The 26919-nt window shown below is 34.6% G+C and overlaps 1 protein-coding gene across 6 annotated transcripts in view; it reads left to right on the forward strand.

Annotated features, from left to right (window-relative positions):
- The first annotated feature begins 6298 nt into the window (after nt 1-6298).
- The window catches only part of RALYL (RALY RNA binding protein like), a 711785-nt gene continuing 691164 nt past the window's right edge, over nt 6299-26919 (forward strand). For 3 of the 6 annotated variants that reach the window (XM_063079129.1, XM_063079131.1, XM_063079138.1), the window contains exon 1: nt 7555-7759. In XM_063079129.1, the coding sequence (XP_062935199.1) occupies nt 7744-7759 (16 nt within the window). In that variant the 5' untranslated portion in view covers nt 7555-7743. Of the gene's footprint in view, nt 6340-7323; nt 7412-7453; nt 7513-7554; nt 7760-26919 lie in introns of those variants that run through there. The other 3 variants (XM_063079136.1, XM_063079135.1, XM_063079134.1) reach the window with 3 other exon arrangements.

Below are 26919 nucleotides of genomic sequence, written 5' to 3' on the forward strand. Positions count from 1 at the left end.
AATATCTATTCACACATTTTCTAATACAAAAGATTTCTACTATTATTTAAAGAAATGTAAAAGTCAAGGGATTAATGTATTAATATGTCCTGTGTCACCCAACATATATATGTTGAATATATATAGGAAGATATAAGAGGTCTGAGTTCAGAGAGAGGGTAAAAAGAAAGTAGAAAATATAAGAAGAAATTAAGAATGTAAAACAGGAAAGTTATAAAAACAATCTAATTATGGTTTCAGTAAAACCAAAAATGGAATCTGGAGACTACAGATTTGTACATACCACAGTTTAGACTTAGTTGACTGGTTTCCATGTATATATACATTTTTACCAAATGTCTAATCACACATTTATTAGTACAAAAGATGCATATAAGCAAATATGGATTATTATATGTTCAACTGTCCTGTAAGAGTATACTTGCAGAATATATTGTCACATGATTTGTCATCATAAAATTATTCTACTATACTTATCTGGCCTTTGAAAAGCTCAATTTTATTTCTAGAAAATACAAATTTGTTTTCAAAATGTAAGATTTATATAAATAAAAATAAACAATTGACTATTTCATGAAAATTAGAAGTACCTCATATTGGCAGGAACCCAAGACATGATAAATACCTATCTGATCCCATGCATGCATCTCTTGAAAGTTAAAATATTTAAACAAACAACAAATGAATAGCCCTTAATTAAAAAAAAAAAAATTCTAGAGTTTTATTCAACTAATATTGATACTTAAAATCCAGACTGTTTCTAAATCCAAGGTTTTTCAAATGAAAGCAAGTAAACAAAGAAAACAAACAAAACAGGAGAATAAGATACAGTATATTTATATACCATGATATAGTTACATCAAGGAGCAACTTCATATCTCTACTTCTAATATCTCGTGGATAGATAGAAAAATGTAAGTTTTTACTCATATTTCTTCAAGATTCTTCTCCTTAAACAAAATTAATTTTATAGTGAAATCAGTCTGGGTCATTCAGATAAACACATCTCTTGATTTTTAGGCACAGGAAGATAGTTCTTTTATATTTCTTCCTCTTTCTTTAAAAATGTTAACTTCTTTCAGTATAGAGTTTTGTTAACCTCAGCAAGATTGTTTTCCAGAGTTCTCAGGCAACATTTAGTTGCACTAAAGAAACATACTGTAAAGTCTGCAACATTTTTCTAATGTACTTTTGTCACATGTCTTTTAGGACTCATCTGAATGACCCAAATCTGTCCAGTGTTTGCAGTTGTCTTACATTTCTCAGATATTTTTCTGGAGATTTTTCAGGCCCTAATGCTCTGCAATTTCCCCTTCTCCCTCCTTCTCTTCATTGTGTCCCTACTTCCTCTCTTCCTCTCTTTCAGTTCATCTTCCCATCTCTCTCTTTCCTCTCCATTCTCCCTCCATCCACCATCATTTTCTCAACTTCTAGCGGTAATGACAGTATTGTGTCATTAAAGCTAAGTTTCCAATTGCATTGTCTTTAGCTATCTCAATAGATATGAGAGCCTTTCCCTGTCCCATTTATGGCTCTGATGGCCCTGGGCAGAATCTTTTAGAACCTTAGTTTCTGATTATGAGGATTTTATGACACTACATCTATGCCAAGCATCTAAAACATAGTAAATAATTCCTAACTGGCAGATATTTTTCCTTTATGATGTTTCTCAGTTGCATTTTGTTTTGTTTTGCATAAATCCCCTTTCTTTTTGTTCTCTTCAGGCTTCTTACATGCTTCGATTACATTAATATGAGTATATACTAATGTATTTTAAAATTAACTTAAGAAAATATTCAGATGCCTATTTCTGGCTCTATGACGGCCACATTTTCATCTTTAACTCTTAAAATCTAAAAAAATAAAAAATTAAAAAATTAAAAAACTTGGATAAATTCACAGTTTTTAAATTTATAAATTGACACATGTTACAATTTCTTGAGAATGGATAATTGTCAGATCAGTCATCAATGAATAATAACAAATGGTGCTGAACCCTGAACATGCCATGTTTTTTCTCCTGTGCCTCAAGTATATTTATCAGAAAACTCATCAGTGCTTTCTTGTATACCCACTCTATCACCTTTGCAGGTTACTTTATCAAAGAACTATACTCAATTTACTTAATTTGAAATAAACACACTCAGGTAATAATGTTAATAGACATATTAATTTATTCTAAATTTACTTTTTTAATAGACATTTTACTAATTTGATATGAGTAAATATAAGTGTGCACAAATTAGAATAAATTCCGATGTGTATTTTATTCTGCATATCTGAGTTTTTTGGATTCCATGAAATATGAAAAAGCGAAGACTGAAATAAGAAATATTAAAAATTAAGTTACCCAGAAATTTTGAAAGTCCTTCCTGCCTTATTTTACTCATTATTTATTATACTGTTAGTATTTATTTTCATTTCTTATAATCATTTTCCTTGAATATTTGTACACATTATTCAGTGTGTCGATATTTACAGTTCCTTCAAATAGGCATGTTGAAAAAAGTACAAGATGCCATCAAAACTTGAAAACAGAATTATGGTATAAATGAAGTATATTCATAGGAAGAGAAAGGACACATAATGAAGAAAAAAATTTAATTACTCAAAAATAAAAATCACTAAGTTGTGGAAAAAATTATCAAACAAAATGGAAGAAAATGATTTGAGGGTACTGGATGTAAGAAAGTAAATATTCAAACTGTGACATTATAATTTCTAAGTATAAATATATGTGTGTGTATATATATATATATATATATATACACACATTTGTAATTCATGTCTTCAATATTTTCTTTTCTTTTCTTTTTTTTTAATTTTTATTTTGTCGATATACATTGTGGCTGATTGTTGCTCCCCATCACCAAAACCTCCCTCCCCCCTCCCCCGCAACAATGTCCTTTCTGTTTGCTTGTCGTATCAACTTCAAGTAATTGTGGTTGTTATATCTTCTTCCCCCCCCCCCCCCGGTTTTGTGTGTGTGTGTGTGTGTGTGTGTATGAATTTATATATTAATTTTTAGCTCCCACCAATAAGTGAGAACATGTGGTATTTCTCTTTCTGTGCTAATGGAAAAAGCATTGATATCATGCAGCATAGATTTCAGAACAGATTTTTTTTCTGAGTCATCATCATTTTTTTGTCTTATCTTAAATTTAGTATACTTTTCAGTTACAAATCCTCCATGTCTTATTTCAGAATGGATACCAAAAGGAGCAGTTACAGTAGAAACTTTGTTTAAAAAGTATATATAGTTAATTCCTGAGGACATGACCAGGATGACATGACCACATCTTTTGTAGATTTTTTGCTAAGAAAAAATTAACCCCTTCACCTCTGCATTTTGAATGCTTATTTCCTTTTCTGTGTGTTTTATGGAATCAAAAAAGTAAATAAAATATGCGTACTACAACTGTTATTTGTGGTGAATAAAATAGCTAAATTAAATCCCACAAATTAATTTTAGACCTACTGAATTTGAGAGAATCATGTTTTTGCTAATTGGCATCAATAACAGTACGGAGAGTAGTATCTTTCATGTGTTTTTTGAAATTTGTTTACTATAGCTATAAAACCAGATATAATTTTGGCCCAAGCCCATCTCTTGTATGTAAAAATAGAATACTGCGCAAATTAAACTCCCTGACTTTATCTTCCTAATCTTTAAAATGAGTATAATCATATCAATGTCATAGAGCTGTTACAAGAATTAAATGAGAGGCTATCCTTTATAAATACCAATTCCCTCAACCTCACTTTGTTTTTAATATGGTGATGCAACCTAAAAAGACTAGAATGGGACATTGCAAATAAATGGTAGTGGAATATTTTGAGTATTGTACTGCAATTATGTAAGTAAACAGGAAAAGTGCAGGGAAGATACTGATGTCTTGCTTTTCTTCAGCAGAGCTGCATTTAGCATAAAGGGGAGTCATTTTATTGAATAATAAAAGCCTGACAATCACTGTGATTGGCTGACAGCCATTACTGCAGTGTGATTCTAAACAGCTTGTTTTTCAAAGTTCTTCTTGAATAACTTTAAAACCCAGACATTGTCCAGCCTGGTTGAAAGGTTCAAAACTCAATTTTAAAGTGAAGTTTCTCACATTTGTATACCGCTGTGATATAAGTGATGGAAAAAGGTATGCATTAAAATAGTATTACCTGTATTTTGACATGAAAGAGAAAATTTGGAAAAGTTAACAAACTAACGTTTAAGTTGTAGATAAAATTAATTTATGAGATCTTATTTTTTTTCAAAATGAAGTCCAATGTGTTTTTGTGAAAAACATAATTCTTGATCTGTGTTATCCAGCTTAAAATCCTGTGACTTCTGAATAGAACTCAGCCTTCAGAAGTTACCCAATCCATTTTGATGCATTCATCTCTGTCGGTATTTCTAGTCAGCAATCCTCACTGGAAAGTATGTATAAGTGGGTGTACAGTTGGCAACTCACCAAAATAAATATTTAATGATATTTTAATGGTTATTTTAAATCTCTTATTTGAATTGTGGATTAATACTTTATTTGGCCAATGAATTCTGACCAGAATGTATTAGATACATATTTGCTATTGGAGCTCTCTGTAACGGATGTGTACCTAATTTTCAGAATTGTCCAGGCAAGATCATCTCTGATGGAGGCATTTTATCTTAAAAGTCAACACTGAAATAAAGATTAGGAGCAGGAATATGTGAACTGCAGAACTGTGTTAATTGCTTATTCCTAAACATAGAAATGACTATTAATTCCACACAACCCAAATTCAAAGCCCCACAGGGAAATGGTCCTGATGTGAGTACTGCACAAAAACGAAGAAAAATAGATGCATTACAGCGCCCAGGAAGCTGATTCTTCAACAGGCAGCAGTGGAAGAATCCCGACGCGTCCAGGGATTGGCTGATGGCATCTTTGTTCAGGCGACAGGCATCCTAAACCAGAAGCAGGGCGGAGAAATCCCTCTCTCACCCTCACCTTCAGAATCCACGGCTCAGCCACCTGGGCTCCCGCGGGATGCGCCGCCGCCTCACTGCTGGTGCACGTCTCCCCCTCTCGACCACCAAGTGTTTGCTCCCTCCCGGCGAGCATTCACACAATGGATTCACTTGTTTCCCCTGCACCTCTCCTTTCACTTCCAGCATGAGCCAACAACTTGAGCGAGAGTCAGGCAGGAGTCTGTGCATGGAGCATGGACCTGCGAAGCCTTGCAGACGAGCTCGGAAGCACGCGCGCACACGCAGACAAAACAAACAATGCCTGGTCCACGAATGAATAAATGAAAGACACCCATGCCCCCACCCACCACTCTGCAACCCAGAAAGAGAAACCCGGGACGGGGTTTCCTAAATGAGAGGTGTTGTTTTGTCTTTCAAACTGCAGACATCCCTCCCTGAAAACCAGGAAAGAGATGCTGTGCCTTCAGATGGCAGTAAAGATTGACGGTGGCTTTGCCCGTGACAACGCCCCCAGTATCGCGCTGAGCCAGGTTTCCTGAGATCCTCCAGAGGGTAGACGCAGATCTAGAGGGAGGGAACAGCAGAGGCAAAGACGGCTTAGGAAGGACGGGAAATCAGGAATAAAATAAAATAAAATAAAATAAATAATAATAACAAGAAAGAAAAGAGAGAAAAAAAGAAAAAAAAAAAAAAAAGAATGAGTTAAACCGGGTTTGAATAGTGAAACTTCGGGAGCGAAGAGGATGGGATCTCTCCCCAGGTAACTACCTCGAGATGAAAAATAAATGCATACATAAGGAAGTGGCAAGCAACAACTTTGAGGTGCGCAGCAAGTTATGCACCTCCTCTCCGGCGTCTGACCAGCCCCTGAGCTGCCCCCCAGTGCACACACTCGCGATCGGAGGCGGCGGCGCGGTCGCAGCAGCAGCAGCAGCACCACCACCACCAGCAGCGGCAGTAACAGCGGCGGCAGCGGCAGCTGCGCGCCTCGGGCCCAACCCCGCTCGGCTCCCCCTCTCGCCGGCGCCCTGCCCGTCTTGCGTGTGCGTGTGCGTGTGCTCAGCCTCAGCGTGAGGGCCACCTGCTCGTCCCGGCTCACAGCGGAGGCAGCCTCGCCGCGAGCTGCCGCTGCCGCCGCTCGCAGGCGCCGGGCTCCCCGCCGCCGCCGCCTCGCCAGCCAGAGTTGGGCTCCTTGGGGCTTCCCCCCTCGCAGCCTCGGTCCTTCCCCGCTGCCTGCAAGTCAGCCTGGCTCCGAGTCACGTGTCAGTGCCTGAGGCAGAGACTGAGAGAAAAAAACGCGCTTCATTCCTTCTTCCACCGCCATACTGTATTTTATACTAAATCTCATTTTTATTCCAACATTTTACTCCCGCTCGGTGAGTACCTTCTCAGTGGCATTCTTGTCCTATTCTTCTTCTTCTTCCTTTTTTTTTAATCCTTTTTGTTTTTGTTTTTTCTTCTTCTTCTTCTTCTTCTTTTTTTTTTTTTTTTTTCCACTTCTTTGATTATTGTTTATATCTGGGAAAGCTGGAGGAGCATGGTTTTGAGCCTTTTCCTGAATCCAAGTTTTTCTAGCATGCGATCGTTCTGTAGACAAGGCGCTGTGTCTGGGAGTCCGCGGCGACCGTGCCCGCTGGGAGCGACTCCCAAGTCCAGCAAAATATGCAACTGGTTTTATGGAAAAAGCGATGTGAAGTATGGTGCCTATTTTTTTTCCCTTGTAAAAAATAAAAAGCATGTTTCTAACTCTTGTTTTTTGCATACTCTTTTTCTGATAACATTTTTGGATAGGTGGGATTTTACGGCAGTGTTTACAAGTTTGTGGTCTTGCAATACTGATGCTAACCACTGAGCACAGACATGAATTTTATATATATTTTTTGTGCCCTTTTTGGAAGCCGGTGAGAATGAATTCGTTTTTTCCTTTCTGTTTTTGATACCCATTGATAACATGAAACTTTTCTTGCAGCTGGTTACTGGGTTCATTTTTAAGCAAAATACTTTTTTCCTCCTTTAAAATAACTATGACTTTTGCACATTTGACTTTTTAAAAAAACCGAGATAATTTTATGATAGATATCCTCATATCTATATATTATCCCTTCTTCCTCTCCCTCCCCTCCCCGTAAATCAATTTTCAAATGATGGCAGTGGAAGGTTTTTCTGGAAAAAAAAAAAAAAAAAAAATGAAGTGCGGTTTGGTTTCCTTGTCAACGGAGGATGAAGTGAACAGCTGAGCAGCTCGCAGAGAGCAGGTACTTGGTCCCCTTGGAGGCGTTTCCCGGGTGTGCAATGGCATCGCTGGTCCCGGCAAAGAAATGTGTGTGTGTGCGCGCGCGCGTGCATCTCCGGGCAGTGTCCGAGCCCGCGGTGGGGAAACCCGCTGGGAGCCAGGGAGACCAAAGTCCTTATGATCCTGCCTCGGGATCGTTTTCGGATGTGCGCACGGTACAGTCCCCCCTCCACCTCTACCCCCCCACCTGCGCCCAGGTCCTCTCCGTGGCGGGCGGCGTGTGAGCTTTGGGCGGCGGTGGCAGCCGGCGGGCCCTGTAAGTTCTCCGAGGGCCACTTGCAGAGCAGGAGGGACAAGGGCTGTGTATGCGGCGCTGGCCGTCGGGCCGGTCCCTTAGAGCACCTGGGAGGTGGGGAGAGAAGCGACAGGGACAGCGTCTTCCAGAGGGGCTGGCTCCTGGCCACGCGGGCCGGAGCTCGAGACATTTCCAGAGCCTTGAGGATGGCAGCAGCCCCCGCACGCTCAACTCCTGCTCCTCCTCTTCGCAATGAGTAAACAACGCAGTAGGTCTTTCCCAGTCTTGCTTGTTCCGAAGGGCTTGGCTTTCTTGTAGTGGTGTCTTTGGATCTTTTCTTTCACTCTTGTGTTGCATGGGTTTCAAGTACTTGCTGGTGTCTTCCAGGGGATGGGGACATAATTAATTATGTGATGGGCACTTGGGTTTAATGTTGAGGACGAAACTGCTGGTTTGCATTAATGAAACTACACCCATAAGGTACAAAATAGCCTTTTATTCAAGTTTTAAAAGGACAGTATTTTCCCTCTTTGTAACCTCCTGATACTGGTTTTCCCCTGAGAACTGAAGACAAGGCGGGGGTGAGGGGTTGGTGATGCTGGTGATTGATTCTCTGTGTTGGTATCATTGGAGTACTCAGTGTTGGACGTATTCTTATCATATTTTCTTATTGTCCTGTTACATGTTTTCAGTATAGTCCTGCACTACTTTCAGAGATGTGCCAGTTGGCAATAAAAAGCCTTTCTGTATTTAACACAGTGACAGAGTCTGTTGGAAATTTTGTTTGTCCAAATAAATTTAGTAAAGTCCTGCTTTAAATCTTAATATCTGGAGAGTAACTTTTATTGAAGTGATTTAATTTGGAAGCTTTGATTTTCTTTTCTTTTTCCTTGAATTGAAAAGTTCAGCCTTAAATTTATTAAAATCTATTTACTTTGAATTCTGTTAAAACAACATAAAGCAAATGAAATAACTTTTCACCTCCCACATTAAGTTTTCTTCTAGGTCATCTGCAGAAATAAAAACTATCTCTAACATACAGAAGGGCCCCCATAGCACAAGGGTTAATAATAAAAACATCATGGCTTTTTCAAGCAAATACTTCACAGAGTCTGTAAGCTCAGTTTGTGTAATGAAAAGTTTTATGCCTTATTTTTTACTGTTCGTGGAGAAAGAGTAAGGAGTGAAAAGGGTCATTTATCTGTAGAAGGTTAAAATATATTGTAATATTTAGAAAGCTTTTTTTTTTTTTTTTCACAGTGCACTCATGTATCGCAAAGGTCTTTGAAATTGCATTGTATGTGAGTTATTTTCGTACTCAAGGTAGCTTTTCTCTGTGAAGGAAATCCTGTTGCATTTATATAAGGAAGATAGTTTATGTTGCTGTCTGTGGACATCAGACTTGATATCTTGAAATGCATAGTTTTAAGATGTGAAGCCAATATTATGTCACTATGCTTTATATTTGGATTTTCTTATTTTGTCTAGTGAGCTCATTGTTAAAGTGTAGTCCTTCATTTTAAAACATAAATGGCTAACATAAAACATTAAAAAGCCATTTGCAACATCTGTGTTTTTTAATCATTTTAATCATAATAGTATATAAGTAGAAATGCTCATTTGTTTAAAAATGCAAGATAATGTGTGTGTATAATATGCATTGTAAATCATTTAGTTCTTTTAAAGGAGATAGATAGAGCAAGCCAGAAAGAACTTTAATGATCACAAACCTGGTTTTTCATTAAGAGAACCAGTTGCTGCCCTAAGGTCTGGATAGTTTGTGTCTTAAGATTGGGCAAAACACTAGCTGTGCAGTATGATGTTTCCAAATGAGATTGAAACTATAACAGGACTGAAGAATGTGCTTATAAGATTTTAATGTGAGAACAGAGAGGTAGTTGCACTTTGAATTTTGTAAATAAAGACCATGTTGACAATCCTTAGTCATCTTATGTTTGCTTTAATATGTATTTGTATTATATTATGTACTTTCATTAAATTTCTATTTATTACATTAAAATTTCTCAAATTTCCTTCTCCGTGAATCAGACGGGGAATTCTACAGCTCTTTAAATGGACCACCTGTTCTATGAGTTTTTTGGCTTAAAATTGTTGAAGGTAGTATCCTAGAGTTAGCACCGCCTACTGGTTTCCCATGGAAAAATATATTCCGCTTTCATTCACCAAGCAACCCCCTGGGATTCTGAGCAACTTGATCATGCAGATTTTTTCAACTACTCACTGCAAGAGAGAAAAAAAAAGTTTTTATTTTGTAGGGAGAGGTTTCTGAGGTGAAGTTGGGGAGTGAGAGAAGACATATATTAAGTTTACTTTCTGATTGCTAACTGACTTCAAGTATTTTACTCTCTAAATTATGACAAAGAAATCATGACAAACTTAAAACAGCCTGTCCGGTTTCCTAGAACTTTCCTATGAGATATCAAAATGTGAGTATTGTTAAAAATACTGGATTATTGGATTAATTTTACAGTGTCTGTCTTAGTCTTGAATGTTATTGAGAAAGAAAATTCTAGTTGGAGTTCTGAATTGAGTGTGTGGTCTGTCCATGAACATTTAAGTGAATATATTTTCATCATTAAAAATAAATAGTTATTTCTTAAAATTTATTCTTACATGGTTATAAGCAATCAAGTAGCACCCTGATTTTTTTTAGTATACATCATGCACCGGTTTGGTGATGCTATATATAAGGGGGAAAAGTTCCAAGCACATTTATAAAGACACCCTTTTATATTCTTAACTATAAAGGTGTATTACTTTTTAAAAATGATAGCCAATTTATTTTCTCTAATTTTTATGAGAGGCTAGTGGTTAAAAGAACTACTGTATTTATACAAACAAAAAATACCTTTGGAATATAAAAATAATGAAATAGAAAAATGATTTGATGTAACAAAAAAATTATATGTTTTCCTAGTTAAAAAAATGTACTATTTGGATAACTATTTAAACATAAAATAGTTTCTTTTTAAAGTATCCACTAAGAATTATACAGAAACACCAGCAAGAACTATGTGTCTGTTGCATTTTTGAAAGTTTTTCACCCAAGTACTAGTGTGGTCATGCTTTGCTTACTGTTTACTGACGCTGTTAGCAACTAATTATACAGTGCATCAAATCAAATAAAACTCTACACTGACGTCCTTATAAAGCTCCATTATAGAAGTAGAAGAGAAGTGAAGTAGATACTTAGAATTGTTTGCATAATAAAAGGGAATTTGAGGAAAATATTTTAATTACAAGTTAATTTATTTTCTCTGAGTTTTGAAAACTTTTATTTTTAAATGTTGATTAGCTGTGACTTTAACAAAATAGTTATTTCTTCACTTCTTTCACACACTGCAGTTATGAAAACTCTATGTGTGCCATGAAAAACTGAGATAATTAAGAATTTCAGTTTTCAAACTGGTTATAGAGCTCTAGAAAGTAAATAAAAATTTATCATTGAAAAAAGTCCTCACTGATCTGCAGTTATTGTTTTTATTCTCTTGTTATCATCTGCTGCTTCTAGTGACTTGTATGTTTTTAAAAATCTCATTTTCATAATTCAGTATTATTCTTTAATTTAATAAATTTCTTTTAAATAATTGACAGTGGCAACATAAACTTTCACATTAGTGGCCATGAGAACAATTAGTTTTCCTACACTACGATTTTGAGAACAATGATTATTATACAAAATGTAAGTAATAGGTGATTTCTGAATGTACCATTTAGCAGATGTTATATAAATACTGTATTTGTCATCACACTTTCTTTTATTATTAAATTTTGATCTTTAGAATATATAGATATAACTCAGCTATTGTCAACTTGTAATTTTGGTTATTCTCATAGTTTTTAGATATTTTAGAACATATTGGGGAATTTCTTTTTTGTTCCTTTGTTTTGTTAAACTTACCTTGAGTTTTCTAATTCTCCCATACATTTAAAAATGTTTTTGCTTGTTTTGCATTATCTTGCTATTTTTCTGAGATTGAATCCTAGAAAACATAGAGGCACATTGATTTTTTTCTATCCATTCCTAGCCACAGAGATGGCAGTGGGAGAACTTTAGTTAGTGATTAGGATTAATGTCTTCTGGACTGTCCTTGGGAACACCTCAGTTGAGGTCAAGACTGCAAGAGCTATTTCTTTGGCCATGTATAAATGTAAATGGAGAGAAGAATTATGGAGGAGAACATGGGAACCCCATCCTGGTTTTCTGAAAGACGCAATGGAGTGCATCACTAAGCACCCTTATGCTAATGAAAAACTGGAGATTTTAAGTGCATAAATATGTTTAGTAAAATTTCACTTAACTCATTAATTATTTTATGTTATTTTATTTTATTTTTTGTTTAGAATAATATAGTTGAGTTTTTCTTTTTTCGAGGAGAACCAACATTTATTGATGTCCCAAATGAATGCACTTCCATTTGTTCCTCCCCTCAGTGAGTAAGTAGTATCATCATTTTATATGTTGAAGGAAACTGAGACTTGGAGAGATCTGTTACTTGCTGAAAGCTCGGCAGGTGGTAAAGGAACAGTGTCAGACAGGAAATCTGAATTGATACCTCAGGGTCCTCCTTCTACACAGGGATGTTTCATTTGTAGAGAGAATTTTTTGTGTTTTGTTTTTCCTAATATAAAAACAACTGCTATGTATTTACTCTTGATACATTATTTGAAATGACCGTGGTTTGGCAAGTTTTCACTGGTGAGTGCTTTTCACTGATGAGTGCTCTGGCCAGAAATAACAGAAAATGACACTACTTACACAGAGACTCACTCTTACTGGTCCTCAGAGGTCCTTCTAGTGACCGTGTAATTACACATCTCTCCAGAAATATCAGATTTTCTGAAGAGAGTCCAGTGCAAGGAAATTTGTGAGTTACCATTGATGCTCTGTTGTCGGGACAAAATAGATGGTTCTGTTTCTACGTGGTTTTGCAGAGGCCATGGGAAAAAGCATTCGACATTCACTTACTAAGTATAAAATTTAATCTCTGCTCTTGGAGCTTTTGCTGTGTGATGTGGAAAATCAGTCTTTTGCACAAAGAAAACTGAATAGCTAATTCTTTCATAACACAGCAAGTCTATAAATATAGGTGTCTCTTCTGTCTACCAACATTTCACCGTCAACACTATCTCCACCTCAAAATTTCACTGTTACACATATTTGGATGTGGCATTTTCAAGCTCTTTTTATCCGCTTGTTAATAACATAAAACACATATAACTGCAAGATGTTATTTCAGGATGCTGTGTTTAATTGCCTCCTCCGATGTGCAAAAAAGTCTTCTATTATTAAATAAGTTCCTTGGAACCTGAAAAAATGAATACTTTTAATAAAGAATGGGAGACATAAACCAGAGTGGAGGCAGTGTGAATGAAAAAGGTGAAATTGACCTCAAAAACATTTGGTAGTAAATCCATACGTCTATAAAATCAGTGGATTTGGAGGCCAAGGTGGAGAGAGAGTTAAAAGCTGCGTTCGAATTTTGAAATCTGGATATCTTGAAAACTAGTGGTATAAAACAAAACAAAACAAAACAAAAAATCTAGAGGAGTGTTTGATTTGTTTGGAAGTAGGAAAATCGTTCAGTTTTAAATATATCACTAATTTGAAGTTCTGACATTACCTTCTGTATGAAACGGCCAATGTGCAATTGAAATTCAGATCTAGAGCTGGGAAACACACTCAGGGCTAGAAGAGATGTTACAAAAATATTTACATTAAAACTCTAAAAGGGAATAAGTAATCCAAGGGCAGAAATTTGGGAAACAACTGCATTTTTTTTGAATGAACATAAAAGGGGCTTGCAAAACCAGAAACACAGAAAGAATTAGTAGGATAGCCACTGGAGCTGGGGGGGTGGGGGGGTGGATAGAGCATGTGCAAAGAAAGAAGTGTTGCTCAGTTGACCTAATGCTACATAAGCTCAAAGGAAGGTGAGACCTGAAGAAAAGGTCCTTGGATCTGTGATTAAAATTCATAAATTTTAAGAAGAAACTAACCAGTGAGACATATGAGACTTAAGCAAATGAAAAATCGATCCATGATTCTGGGTATGATGTGGCAGCATCATAAAGAGATCTGGTGTTCCCAAGATTGTCTGTGTCCTGTGTGTATGTTTCTGTGCATGTAACATAATCTCAGTAGAAAGGCAAGTAAGAAGTTTTTATGAAATTAGATACACTGATTTTAAATTACATATAGAAAAATAAAAAAGCAAGAACAGCAGGAATATTATGAGAAAGAAAAGCAAAGAGAGGGCAAATCTATCAGATATTAAAATATACTTTAAAGTTTTGTAAAATAAATATGTTTACTAGCTCTGTCTAAAGACTTCGACGCAAGGTCTCTGCAGCAGCAATGAGCACATCTAGTGCACCCATCATGGCTCCTAATTATCATTCCCCATTCAAGGAGACCAGAGCAAGCTAGGGAATTGAATGGTTCTAGATTTGGTTATAAAAAAAGTACAAGTTAAATCTAGGATATCTCATTGCACCAGAAAGTAAGAAAATGCCCAATGTTAAATAAGGTTGTATAAATGTAAGCAGGAGACAGCTTCAAGGGCCTTCCAGGTGCCAAATTTGAATAAATTTGACCATCAAGAGCGACCGTAACGGATTGTAAAATATTGACTAACGTAAAATCTCTGAGTCTGTAGCAGTACTCTAAGTTAAAAACACACATATAAGAAGAAAAAAATCTGACAATTATATTTAAATTGAAAGGATTAAATGGTTAGCCAGACTTTTAGGAGTAACTCATGTTTGTTGGTCAGGGAAAGCTCTTTTTTACAAAGTAATGTGAGTTAAATGTAAGAAATGCTAGAATTAGAGAAATTACTGTTTGTAACTCCCAATGAAATAAGTGATTCAGGCAAGGATCATCAATGACTGATAAAACCATCAGCTAAAAGTATTTTGGAGAATAGCATATTCTTTTGATGCTCAAGTATTTCTTTCTTAATTACATCTGGCAGTCATCTTCTTAAATAACTAAGAGACAACCTGACAGTGTGAGCCTCCTTCATATAGACTTTCATGTGAAGGCCGTAGCACCATCTGTAAAATCTTGTTGCTAGGATGTTTAACCTGAATCTCATAAAATGCATATAGTTACAAGAATTCAGAAAAGTATATATGAGTATTTATAGTTCTTTAGCTTATTAGGATACTTGAAGAATTTGGAATGCGATGCCTTTCTCCTCTCCAATGACTTGGTAAGTTTCTCAGGTTGGAAGATTGGCAGTATACTCTTTATATTGTATTTTAAAGTCAGGAATATATGGGAGCGGATAGAGCATATGTGTAGAAGGAAAAATAAAAGGGGTCAAGAGAGGAACAAGAGCAACAAAAAGATTTAGAGTGAGCGATCTGGAAAGAAAATTGAGAGAGCAAAAGAAATGATAGAATTGAGCAAAGTAACAGAGGATTGGAGTAAAGAGGTACAATTATTATGAGTTTGTGACTTTGTGTTTATACATACCTTATTCTTTAATATATCATCGATTATTTGGGAAAATGATTTTTTGGGGAATATATTGAGATTACTCAAAATTTCAAATAAAAATTCTTATTAGAAACTCTTAAGTAGTATACTATATATAAAATGAGTTTAGAAATATCTCTGTTTTTAGATTTTTAAAATGGCTAACAATATAGTTTTACTAATAATTTAAATTAGAAGTGGTGGACTCATGGGTACAAAACTATGCCATATACTGTTAAGTGAATCGTTATGCAGTATATGCATGTAATGAAACAACACACTGCATGCCACAAATATGTACAAGTAGATATTAAAATAAAATAAAGTTTAAAAATAAATTAACCAATAATATGAAAATATTTTCTATTTTATTTTGTATCTGTACCCTTTCTATCATGTTTGCAATCTTTTTATTTCACAATTGCCAATCATCCCTCCCTATTCTAGTCCTCTCCCTGACTTTGGTTCAACTTTAGGAAAAAAAGAAGAAGAAAAGTGCAGAAGAGAGGAGAGGGGAAATGGAGGAATAGGGCAGCGACAGCCATGGCAAAACATTCTACAGGTCAGCACTGTCAAAGAGTTATACAATGCAAGTTGTGAAAGCAGTCTGCATATGCAATTTTAAATTCCCAGAAGACACATTTAGAAAAAGTAAAGTGAAACAGAGGAAATTAATTTTCATAATTTTTTTTATATAACCAAGTGTATAAAAATTATTTCAACATGTGATCAAATATAAAATTACTTTAGAAATACCTTTCGTTTTTTGTGCTAAATCTTTGAAATCTAGTTTGTATTTTACTTTTACAGCACAGAACTAGCCACATTTCAAGTGCTTGTGAGCTAGTGGCTACCACGTGGGACAGAACAGATCTAGTGGGTTCAGAAAAGTCTCAGGACTATGTCATGTTTTAAAATCCTTTTTGGCATCTTGTTCCTTATGAGAGATTAGCCAAGATAGATTTTTAAAATATTCTGATTGTTTCAATTTTAGCCTTCACTTTTTATTAAGAATCTAAATTGAAATCCATGGAAGTTCATCTTTTTTGGCCAAAAAGTGATCCCAAAATATAGTCAGTTGACTAAGAAATATTAAATTTGTCTTGATACTTATTGTTCCTTAGGAGAAAAATAGCCACTTTTACTAAATTTGCTTTTCCAATTCACTCATACATTATATTTGGCCTTATAGGTAAAGAAATAATACAATTGTCAGAAATGAATACATCTTCATAGAATAGGCTTTTATATTAGTGGCATTTGTCTGACATCTAATTTTTGATGAGAATTATTCATGGTCCTTCAGAGTCACTCTGTATTTTAAAAATAGAATGAAATATTGAATATGTGAATTCATATATAGATTTAATACCTATTGACTACCAACTTAGTTTCAGAAGTTATTTGAAAATGAAATAGCAAGTTATATATCGAATAATGTTGTCTGCATTTTTGAAATCCATAAATGTAGAAAACCAGGGGGGCTTGCATAACATGACACTCCCCAACCTACTCAGCTTTGTTTTCTACCCTCCATCCTTCTATTATCAGACCAGCTTCTCTGAGTCTCACTCACATATGGTTTCTAATATGACATTAAAGACACTTTTACCCATTATGAGATCTCCGCTCTTATTCAAAGAAGGTAGTCCCACAGCACTTCTGACTTTCCACTTTTCATATCCTATTTATATTTCAGGGATGAATGGTGATGATGGTAATAAAAATATTAACAACCACCATAACAGCCAACCAACATTTATTGAGCATTTAACATGTATCTGGCATCGTCCTCCAAAGCCTTGCCTATTTCTTCCACTACTTGATCTCTATCTTTGAGCTCCTATAAATGGGACTTATAACCTAAGTTATATAATTTATTTTGTATTATTTATCAATATCTGAGATTGCATCACACTTTTTTTTTTTTTTTTTTTTTTGCTTTGTTTGTTTGAAGCCTGCCTCCTCACTGTGTTGGAACTTCGTGACAACACAGCTTACCTTAATGCTATATTCCAGTACCTAGGCAGGGTTTGGCATATAGGAAGCACTCAGTAACCGTTGTTGAGTTTAATTAATGAGTGAATTAATTCCTCATTGGTGGTTGACTGCACTTGAATTCTTTTCTAGATATTTTCAATATTTTTGTAAACTCTGTTTCATAGGATGTAGGTGGCAACTGAAAGCAAAAAGATTTTTAAGGATTTCTCACCACAGTCTGTGAAGTTATTTCTAAAGATGTACAAAGGAAAACATAAGAAGGAGAAAGGACATAACTGTGAAGAGAGTTTATTTACTTTACTTAGATGATAATTTGCCTTAACAGAGTTATCTTACATTTGTAGAAGTCTTTGAAATTCAAAAAGTGCATTCATATACATTTTAATTTTATTTTGACTGCTTCATTATCAAATGTTGAAATTTGATCTCAGAAATGAGGTGACTCACCCAATCTGCTCACCTAGTAAATGTCATGGAAAGTGCTTGACTTAACTCTGCCAATTGTGTTGGAATATAACAGTCTACTCTGTGAATTCTTTAGATTTTTCTAATTTAATTTTAGTGATTTATTTGGAATAGTTTGAAAATCCTAGTACTTATAAAATTTGGGTACTTCTTGTCATATTTACAATAAACAATTCAAGATATTAGATATTCGTAGGATTCAACTTGAAACAAACCACTTTTGTACTTTTACTAGTTCAAGTTTCTGTATCATTATAGGATACTATGAAATTTTAAGTTATGCATAGTTAAACTGTTTCTATTTACAAATAATTGTATTGGTAAGAATTTTTACTGTTAGTGCACTAAACGAAATAAATACATTGGATGCTGAGACTGATATAAGCGAGCAGTAATGATCTGTAGACTCCAGAGGCAAAAGCTTTGCATTCATCGAAACAAACCTCAATCCAGGCACTAATTGACTTTATAAAAGTTTTATAAGTGCAAATTAAAAACTAATTTTACACAAAACTTACTACGGTTATCTAATACAAGATATTTTGTATAAACTTCGTTAAAATAACGTTTGAAGGCTAAATTTGAAAATAACTTAATGAAGGGTTTGCTAAGAGTTGTAACTATTTGCAAATAAGAGTATCTTAAAATACTTTTAATCATTAACTAAACCACAACCATTCAACATTTGTCACTTAAAATATAAGGGCCTTCAAAAAGGTCATAGAAAACGGAATTAAAAGACAAAAATTAAAAAATATAAACTTTATTTCTCAACATAAGCTCCATCAAGTTCAAGACATTTTTGTAAGCAATGATTCCAACCATTTAGTCCCTAAAGTACTGAGGGTCCTAGGAATTTAACCATTTCAATGCAGTCTTTTTTACATTATTAGCTGAAGAAAACTAGGTGCCCTTTAAAGAGTTTTTAAGATTAAGAAATAAAAAAAGTCACAAGGATCCAAATCAGGACTGTGAGGTTGTGCCTAATGATGTCCCATGTTTGCCCTTGTTTGATGAGAGGAATGAGCAAGAACATTGTCATGTTGAAGGAGATTCGCAAGAAAATGCCTTTCTTGGGTGTTTTTCTGCTAAAGCTTTGTCTTACTTTCTGAAAACAATCTCATAGTAAGCAGATGTTATCATTCTTTGGCCCTCCAGAAAGTTAAGCAAAATGTCTTGATCATCTCAAAAAACTGTTGCTATGAACCTTTGCTTGAGACTGGTCCACTTTTGCCTTGCCTGGACCACTTCCACTTCTTGGTAGGCATGGCTTTGATTGTGCTTTGTCTTTAGGATCATATTAGTAAAGCCATGTTTCATCTCCTGTTACAGTCCTTCGAAAAAATGCTTCAGGATCTTGATCCCAATTATTTACAATTTCCATCAAAAGCTCTGCTCTCGTCTGCAGCTGATCTGGGCACAAGAGTTTTGGCATCCATTGAGCAGAAAGTTGGCTCAACTGTAATATTTCAGTTCAAATTTTGTAATGTCTATTGAGATGTCTGTGGTGTTAGGTATTGTTTCTGCTGTTAATCATTGGTCCTCTTCAATTAGGATTAGTTTTTTCCTTGCAAGTTTATGTAGATGGTCTGCTGCTGTGGGCCTTATCGTCAACATTGTCTTGTCCCTTCTTAAAATGAGTTATCTATTTGTAAACTGCTATTTTCTTTAGGTCATTGTCCTCATAAACTTTTCAGCATTCTTCCACCCAAGTTCACCATAAATTTGATGTTAGTTCTTGCTTTCATTTTAGCAGAATTCATGTTGCTCTGATAGGGGCTCTGTTCAAATGGATGTCTTATGTTTCATAGTGCCTCAAACTAGATCCTGTTCAAACGTATCATAACAAGTTAATTCTTTATTATTTTGGTGCAAAGAAATTTTAAAATCCATGCATAGTGTTTGTTTGTTTGTTTGTTTTTTATAATATGCATTTCCATGAACATTTGAAGACCCCTTGTATGTAGTATTACTTATCTATTTGAGTGAATTAAGGCTTAAACAAAATGGGATTAATATCTTGTTATTTAAAAAGACATCCTATTGGTGATGTATTTTGACATTTTCTTGGGCTATTTGAAAATAGTTTTGCGTGTAAAATTAAAAGGTTTGAAAATGCATTCTTAATGTTAGAGGGGTCTGGGTTAATAATGTTGTTTTTAATTTATTTTAATTTATTTTAAAATCCACTAATTTATGACATTTACTCATTTACCAGTTGCCAAACTATAAGTATATTTTTTACATTAATTATGAAAATATATTATCTTCACATTATTTCATGAATCTTATCAATTTATTTATCCAGTAACTATTTTTTGAAAATTCACTTTTTCACCATTCTGTGTCATGAGGCATTATGTAATGTATGAAAATGGAACTTACAGTGCAGAAGGGGAAGATAGTGATAGGTTTTATGAGAAGTAAAAGTAAAATACAGCATTAAAATGGCATCTTATTTAGGAAATACTATTAGGAATTTAGTTGCTATATAGCGTCAAATAAGAGGAGTGGTTCTAATTCTTTTTTGCACATTTATTCGATACTATGTCTCTAAAAGATGCATGATGTATATTTAAGTAAATTTTATTATGAGATGATTTCCTGTTTTTGATACCCACAAAGAGTGTCAGGGTTTTAATGGTTTTATAGCATTCCATTGTAATAATGCCCTTTGCCATGCCCATTATGAATATTATAGTTGGCTCTTTTATTTTTCTTTCTTTTTGTTGCTAATTAAAATAACATGTTTTCCGAAACTTACATCTTTTGTTTTTTGCTTTATTCCAGTGTTGTAGCATGTCATAGCATTGTATACACTTTTTTTTATATACACTTTTAAGTTACACGAATTGATATACTTTTATTTATATTTTTGGTGAGATCACAAGTTTTCAGCCAGTGTTCAGCAGAGGAATTTGTCTTCTTATCTAACCCTGGTAGAAAAACTGGCTGGATTGGACTGACTCGGAGATGATACAAAACACATAAAATTATGTATAAGCATCATGTGACCTTTTGAAGTTATTTTCAGAAGCAATTCTTACATACTTTTCATGATTACTTTAGAACTTAACCCCTACAAGTTATGCTATCCATTTGGTAAAGTCTTTTTTCCTGAATAGGCATGATATTTCAAACATTTAATTTAAAAAACTGCCAAGTATATTCTTATTTAAGTTTAAAATACTATGATTTGTTAATATTTTCACCACGTTTATGTGTATTAGCTTTTGAGTACAAATAATAACACTTTTTTAGTAATGTGTTGTTCATAGATGAAAATTGCTTGATACATGGAATATAAAAACAGTTTTACATTGGAAAAGAGTAGAGACATCAGTACCTTGTGTAGCTGTAAATTAGTTATTTCTAGCAACACAACAAAAGAATGTTAGTTATTTGCAACAAGAAACAAATGGAAATGAGAAGTATGCTTCTGACATTTACTGTTTATCACTCATTTTTAAATGAACTGGGTTTCTTGACTGCCATAAGGAGAGTGCCTGGTGCTGTGAATCTTTTCTAGAGAAGAAAAGCTGTGCACGCAAATCCTCTTTCTGAGCCCTGCAGAATTGCCAGGATGACTAGAGCTTGCTGAAAAAAACCATTTGGTGTCCTGGTTATTTTTTTCTTTTTCTTTTTCTTTTTGTCTTTTAGATAGAATCACTATAGAATTCTTGAAAGTACAGGAAGAAAATGATAATTTTCACAAAAGATTACTAGTCTAGATGAAACTTTTAAAATTCTTTTCTTTCATTTACTCATGGGTTAACTAGGGTTTTCTCCCATCGTATTGTCCATAGTAAAAAATGGTGCTACTCAAAATATGGTCTGTAGCATGTTGGTTGCTAATTTGAAACAAAAAATTGAGACTTCCACAGCAGTTTTACAGAATAATTTTATTCCTAATTGTATATTTTTGTGTTTTCTCTCTCATTTTTCTAGTGATTTATTTTTGTTATATTCTGTAAAATATTGGCTTGTGATTGGTCGAATATTAAAAAAACGGTCAGTCAACACATATTGCTTGAGAAGCACAGGTACAAAACATAGCATATTGCACTTACCTGATTTTTGTCCTTGCTGGATTATATGCTTCTTCAAAATAAGGACTGTGTAATTCAGTCATTCACTAATTCATTTGTTTATCCATTCATTCCTGAACATTATTGACACAGTGTTAGTTACTGATGTACAGGAGGAATAAAACATTGTCTCATTCTCAGAGGGCTTGCAATATCCAGGGAAACGATGAGATTTGGTTAGCCCAGTGATTACAGATTCAATAAGCATTCCCAGAATTGAATTGTATTTATTTAAGTAAATATATATATGTGCATGTGTATATACACTTATAATATTTTTTTGTTTCTCATCTCTTGGGCATTCTATGTGAATTGCCTAAAATTTCAAAAGTATTCATTACAGACATCATATTGAATTATTTTTATAATGTAATAATTCTGAAAAACAATACAAAAATACTATGTACAGGCTGATATTCTCAGAAGTTTATCCAAAATATCAGAGCAAATTATCTTTTGACAGTAGAACTCCAGCTCAAAAAAAAAAATTTATATATGTGAGGAAGAGAACAAAAATGTATGTCTTCTTTTCTCTTTGACTTAAAATATCTGAACAAATATTAAAAATAAGTTAAAAATTAAATTAAAATCTATGAATAATATTAACAAAAAATGGGAGAATAAGATTTTTTTCTTCTTTACAAAGATTACTCATTTTTAACTCAATCTATTTTACGTTGAATGCAGATCTACTTGTAACTTCACATGCCATCACAACCTATGTGTTCTGCCAGTATACTTTTGCATATTCCTGATAACATTAGTTTTACCTAAATCAAGTTCCTCTGCTTTATCTTTTCCTATTTGTTGGTTTTTTTTTTTTGCTTGTTTTTACAAAAATGTTGTCTCACCATACTATGTTCCCCAAACTACCGCTGTGATACTTCGCTTTCTTATAATATTTGGTGAATTCCTAAGTGTATCTTTTTTGTGCATGCCATATGTTCAACTGCTGAGTCCAATTTCTTTATAAAGCTTATGTACGTATTTCTATAATCATTTCCAAAAATAATTCACTCTGAAGATGTAATTTCAGTAAGCAAAGAGAGTATCCAATATTACTAAGTCTAAAATATAATATATAACAGATATTTGCATTCTTACTATGGGCTGGGTGTAGAAAGTATGTTTTTTTGTTTTTGTTTTTTTCCTCACAGTAGTCCTCCGGGGTCTATTATTTTTATTTCTATTTTTATCAGTGATGGACTAGAGGTTCAAAGGGATTAAGTTACTTGCCCAAGAAGACAGGGCCGGTAAGTAGCAGAGCTAAAACTTAAGCCCAGGTCAATCTAATTCTGAAAACCTCTAATTGTGATCTACTAGATTACTCTCATCTCATTTTATATAGTAGGTTAGCTAGGATTTGATTACTTACAAACATAGCCCTTTCATTTTACATTTTATATAGATTTTTTTTCATTTTACATTGATAGTTATATCTTCTGCCTAATAAAACACATGTTGATACTTGCAAATGCCTTTAAAGCCATTGGCCATATGTGATGTTCTCAATATGCATGTACTGAATGCTTGCTACCTTGTCTCAAGCCAGCTAAAGTGATGACATAGTGGTTTTCAGGACCCACCCCTGTCATGGTGGTTGTCTTTAGCATTGCAGGGTAAAATAAATGAATCAGGAGTAGGGAGGCCATGTGGCTGGAAGTCGACGGAATGAAGCCCTTTTCTGTTCAGAAATTAAGCAGTGATTTGTTTCTTTGAATTAGAGAGGGGATTCCAAGAATATTATAAGCTGAAAATATTGCACAATCTGCCTCCAACACATATGCAAGTTATTAAAAAGAAAAGCTACTAATGCTATTTTACCTAGAAGTTTTATCTTTTTGATATTTCTTGACTTCCAACTGAAGCATGGTACTTGAGGGAATAAGTAACTTGAAGGAAAAAATTTAATTTATCTTTGGGGCTGGATATTAGAAATAGTAGTGATTTTGTAAGGCACAAAGTTTGCAATAAAAGAGCCAGGGGAAATCCATGATTTCAAGTCATCTGTTTTCGTGAATCTACTTTAAAAAACCTGGTCTGAGAGGGAGAAAGAAATAACAAATTATATGTTCTAATCAATTCTGCACATAAATGCTGAATATTGTGTTAGTTTTCTAGGGCTGCCATAACAAAATAGACTGGGAGGCATAAACAATAGAAACTTACTTTCTCATAGTTCTGGAGGCTAGAAGTCCAAGATCACAGTTTTGGCAGGTTTGGTCCTTCTGAGGCCTTTCTTAGCTTACAGATCACCCTTACTGTGCCCTCCCTTGGTCTTTCCTCTGTGTGCTCGCATCCCTGGTGTCTCAATCTCCTCTTCTTAAAATATAGGGACACCAGTCATTGGGTTAGAGTTCATCCACATGAGTTCATTTTACCTACATTTCCTCTTTAAATGCTCTGTCTCCACATGTAGTTGTATTCTGAGGTGCAGGGGGTTAGGATTTTGACACATGAATTTTGGAGGGACACAATTCAGTCCATAATAATTATCAACTGTAAGAAATACTAGGAGATGGATCATAGTCCTGGCTTCCCAGAAGTTTGCAGTTCTATGTGGGAATAGGTAAAACAGCCATGGCATGAGTGCTTGGATAATCTGAAGGTAACTCCAGCCTTTCTCATGGCCCTTAAAGTCAGGTGACCTCATTTGAGTAACTAGGAAAGTGTTTTTTACTCACTCAGTCAAAAGCTACTTATTTTAAGAGAGCACTTTTCTTATTAGAAAATGTAATTATTTCATCAAGGCTCTATACATGAGACCCTGGAAAAATAGTTCAGTGAGAGCATATGATGAAGGGCTGAATTAATGTTAAAAGTAAATTCAATTAGAGGACAATATGAATTCAGTCTTTCAGGAGAGGAGCTGAGTAGATAGAGTAATTGGCACGCTTTGAGGAGTAGTCAGGAATGAAAAGAAGGCCTTTAGAATGATCTGAGTGGAGGTGATTTGTGATAGTTGAAATGAAGATGGATGCATCTGGGTATAGGAAATTGTAGGCACGAAAGAACTGTGGCATGGCATTTAATCAGGAGGAATGCTGAACTTCAGTGAGTCCAAGGGAGGCAAGCCAGTGAAGAAGTTGGAAGGTAGTGTAGTTCTGTGGAAGCTGAGAGAGAGATTATCATGAACAAAAGCTCTATCCCTGAACAGACATTTCTCAAAAGAAGACATACAAATGGCAAAAGGTATATGAAAAACTGTTCAACATCACTAATCGCCAGAGAAATGCAAATCAAAACCACAGTGAAATACCACCTGACACCTGTTAGGAAGGTTATTATCAAAAAGAAAAGATAGAAAGTGTTGGTGAGGATGTGGAGAAAAGAAAGCCGTTGCACACCATTGGTGGGAGTGTAAATTAGTATGGCCATTATGGAAAACAGTATGGAGGTTCCTCAAAAAACTAAAAATAGAACTATCATATCATCTAGCAATCCTACTTCTGGGTATTTATCCAAAGAAATAACGCCAGTATCTTGAAGGATATCTGCACTTGCATGTTCATTGCAGCATTGTTCACAATAGCCAAGATTTGAAAACAACCTAAGTGTCTGTGGACAATGAATGGATAAAGAAAATGTGGTACACTACTTATATATGATAGAATACCATTCAGCCTTAAATAAAAGAAGGAAATTCTGTTATTTGAGACAAGATGGATGAACTTGGAAGACATTATGCCGAATGAAACAAGCCAGGAACAGAAAAACAATTATTGCATGTTCTCACTCATATGTGAAATCTAAAAATGCCCAACTCAGAAGCAGAGTAGAATGGTGGTTTCCAGGGGCTGTGGGGTGAAGGAATTGGATTTTGGCCAAAGGGTACAAAGTTTCAGTTATTCAGGGTGAATAAGTTCTGGAAATCACATGTACAGCATGATGAGCATAGTTATTAATACCATATAGTCTATTTGAAATTTGCTGAGATTAAGTCTCAAATATCCCCCCCTCAAAAGTAACTGTGTGTGGTGATGAGCATACTAATTAGCTTAATTGTTATAATCATTTCACAATATATAAGTGTGCAAAACATCATCACATTGTGCATATATAATTTTTATGTGTCAATTATACCTTAATACAACTGCAGGAAAAACAAATACAAAAGGTCTGTCAAAGCAGAATTCAGAATTTGCTATTCGATGAGTTCATAAATATATTTAATTTGTTACAGTGTTATTAAGAGGATAGATTTTAGCTGCAGAATTCCATTAGTGACTGTCAAATACAGATCAAAGCCATCACTTTTATGTCAGCAATTTGAATTTTCTTTATGTGGTGTTGTGCGCATTTCCCATGATACTCTGTAAGTAGCACTGAAGATTGATTGGCTGTGTGAAGCTCTTTTCTGTAGAGTATTAAATTGTGAAATCAGTAATAAAAGTCATTGTGTTAGAAATCTCTCTTTTTAATTTATTTTTCTTAAATGACCCATGATAATTGTATATATTTATGGAGTACAGTACGATATTTGAGTACATTCATACTGTGTGCAAAAGAAGTCATCATTACTACAGGAACAAAAACTTTTAGAATTTGACAATATTTTTTCATTGCATTTACAAAATATTTTTTTTTAAATCAGGATTTTATAAGTAAATCAGATGTACTAGCAAATTAGAAATGTTATCATGAGTTATCCTTTTCCCCTCAAGATGTGATTGGTACATTACCTTTTTTAGAGTTAGAAGAGCTTAACTGTGTCTGGTAAATTCTTAAACTAATCAGTGATGAGCCCTATTGTTATAGATGTGACTTAAAAAAATTGATAGATAATAATTGTACAAATATATGGGGTACAGTGGGATGTTTCAATGCATGTATAAAATGGAATAATGATCAAATTGGGGTAGTTACCATATACATTACTTTAAACATTGTTATGGTTCTTAATCCCCTCCAGAAGAGCATAAGCTTTCCAGAAAGGGGGTCTTCAGATCCTCAAGGACAGAGAACATGCCTTGGAATGGCAGGCAGAAGACCTGCCTGTAATTCGTACCCCGACTTTGGAGCTCACATGACACTTTTCCTGCCTGAGCCTCAGGTTTCCTCATCTATAGAAATGGTGCTAAGGTCCTTTTCCCTGTCTCATTAATGGAATGATTGACAGAAACACTTTGGCTAGTGCTATTCAAATATATTATTACTGATGTTATTATTTCTTATTTAAAATATTTAAGTTACAAAAATAAGTTTTAAAATGAGGGTCACAAACAAAACTATTCCTTTTATGATATGAAGTTTCTCTAACTTGGCTTCCAGAGAGTAGCAGCCCTGTCTAAAATGAGGATCCTATGGTGTCTAACAATCTGGTGTAAAATAGATAAATAGTAAGGAAGGAGGACACCATTTAGCAGG

The sequence above is a fragment of the Cynocephalus volans genome, chromosome 15 (assembly GCF_027409185.1).
Source record: "Cynocephalus volans isolate mCynVol1 chromosome 15, mCynVol1.pri, whole genome shotgun sequence".
In the NCBI taxonomy this organism is placed as follows: Eukaryota; Metazoa; Chordata; class Mammalia; order Dermoptera; family Cynocephalidae; genus Cynocephalus; species Cynocephalus volans.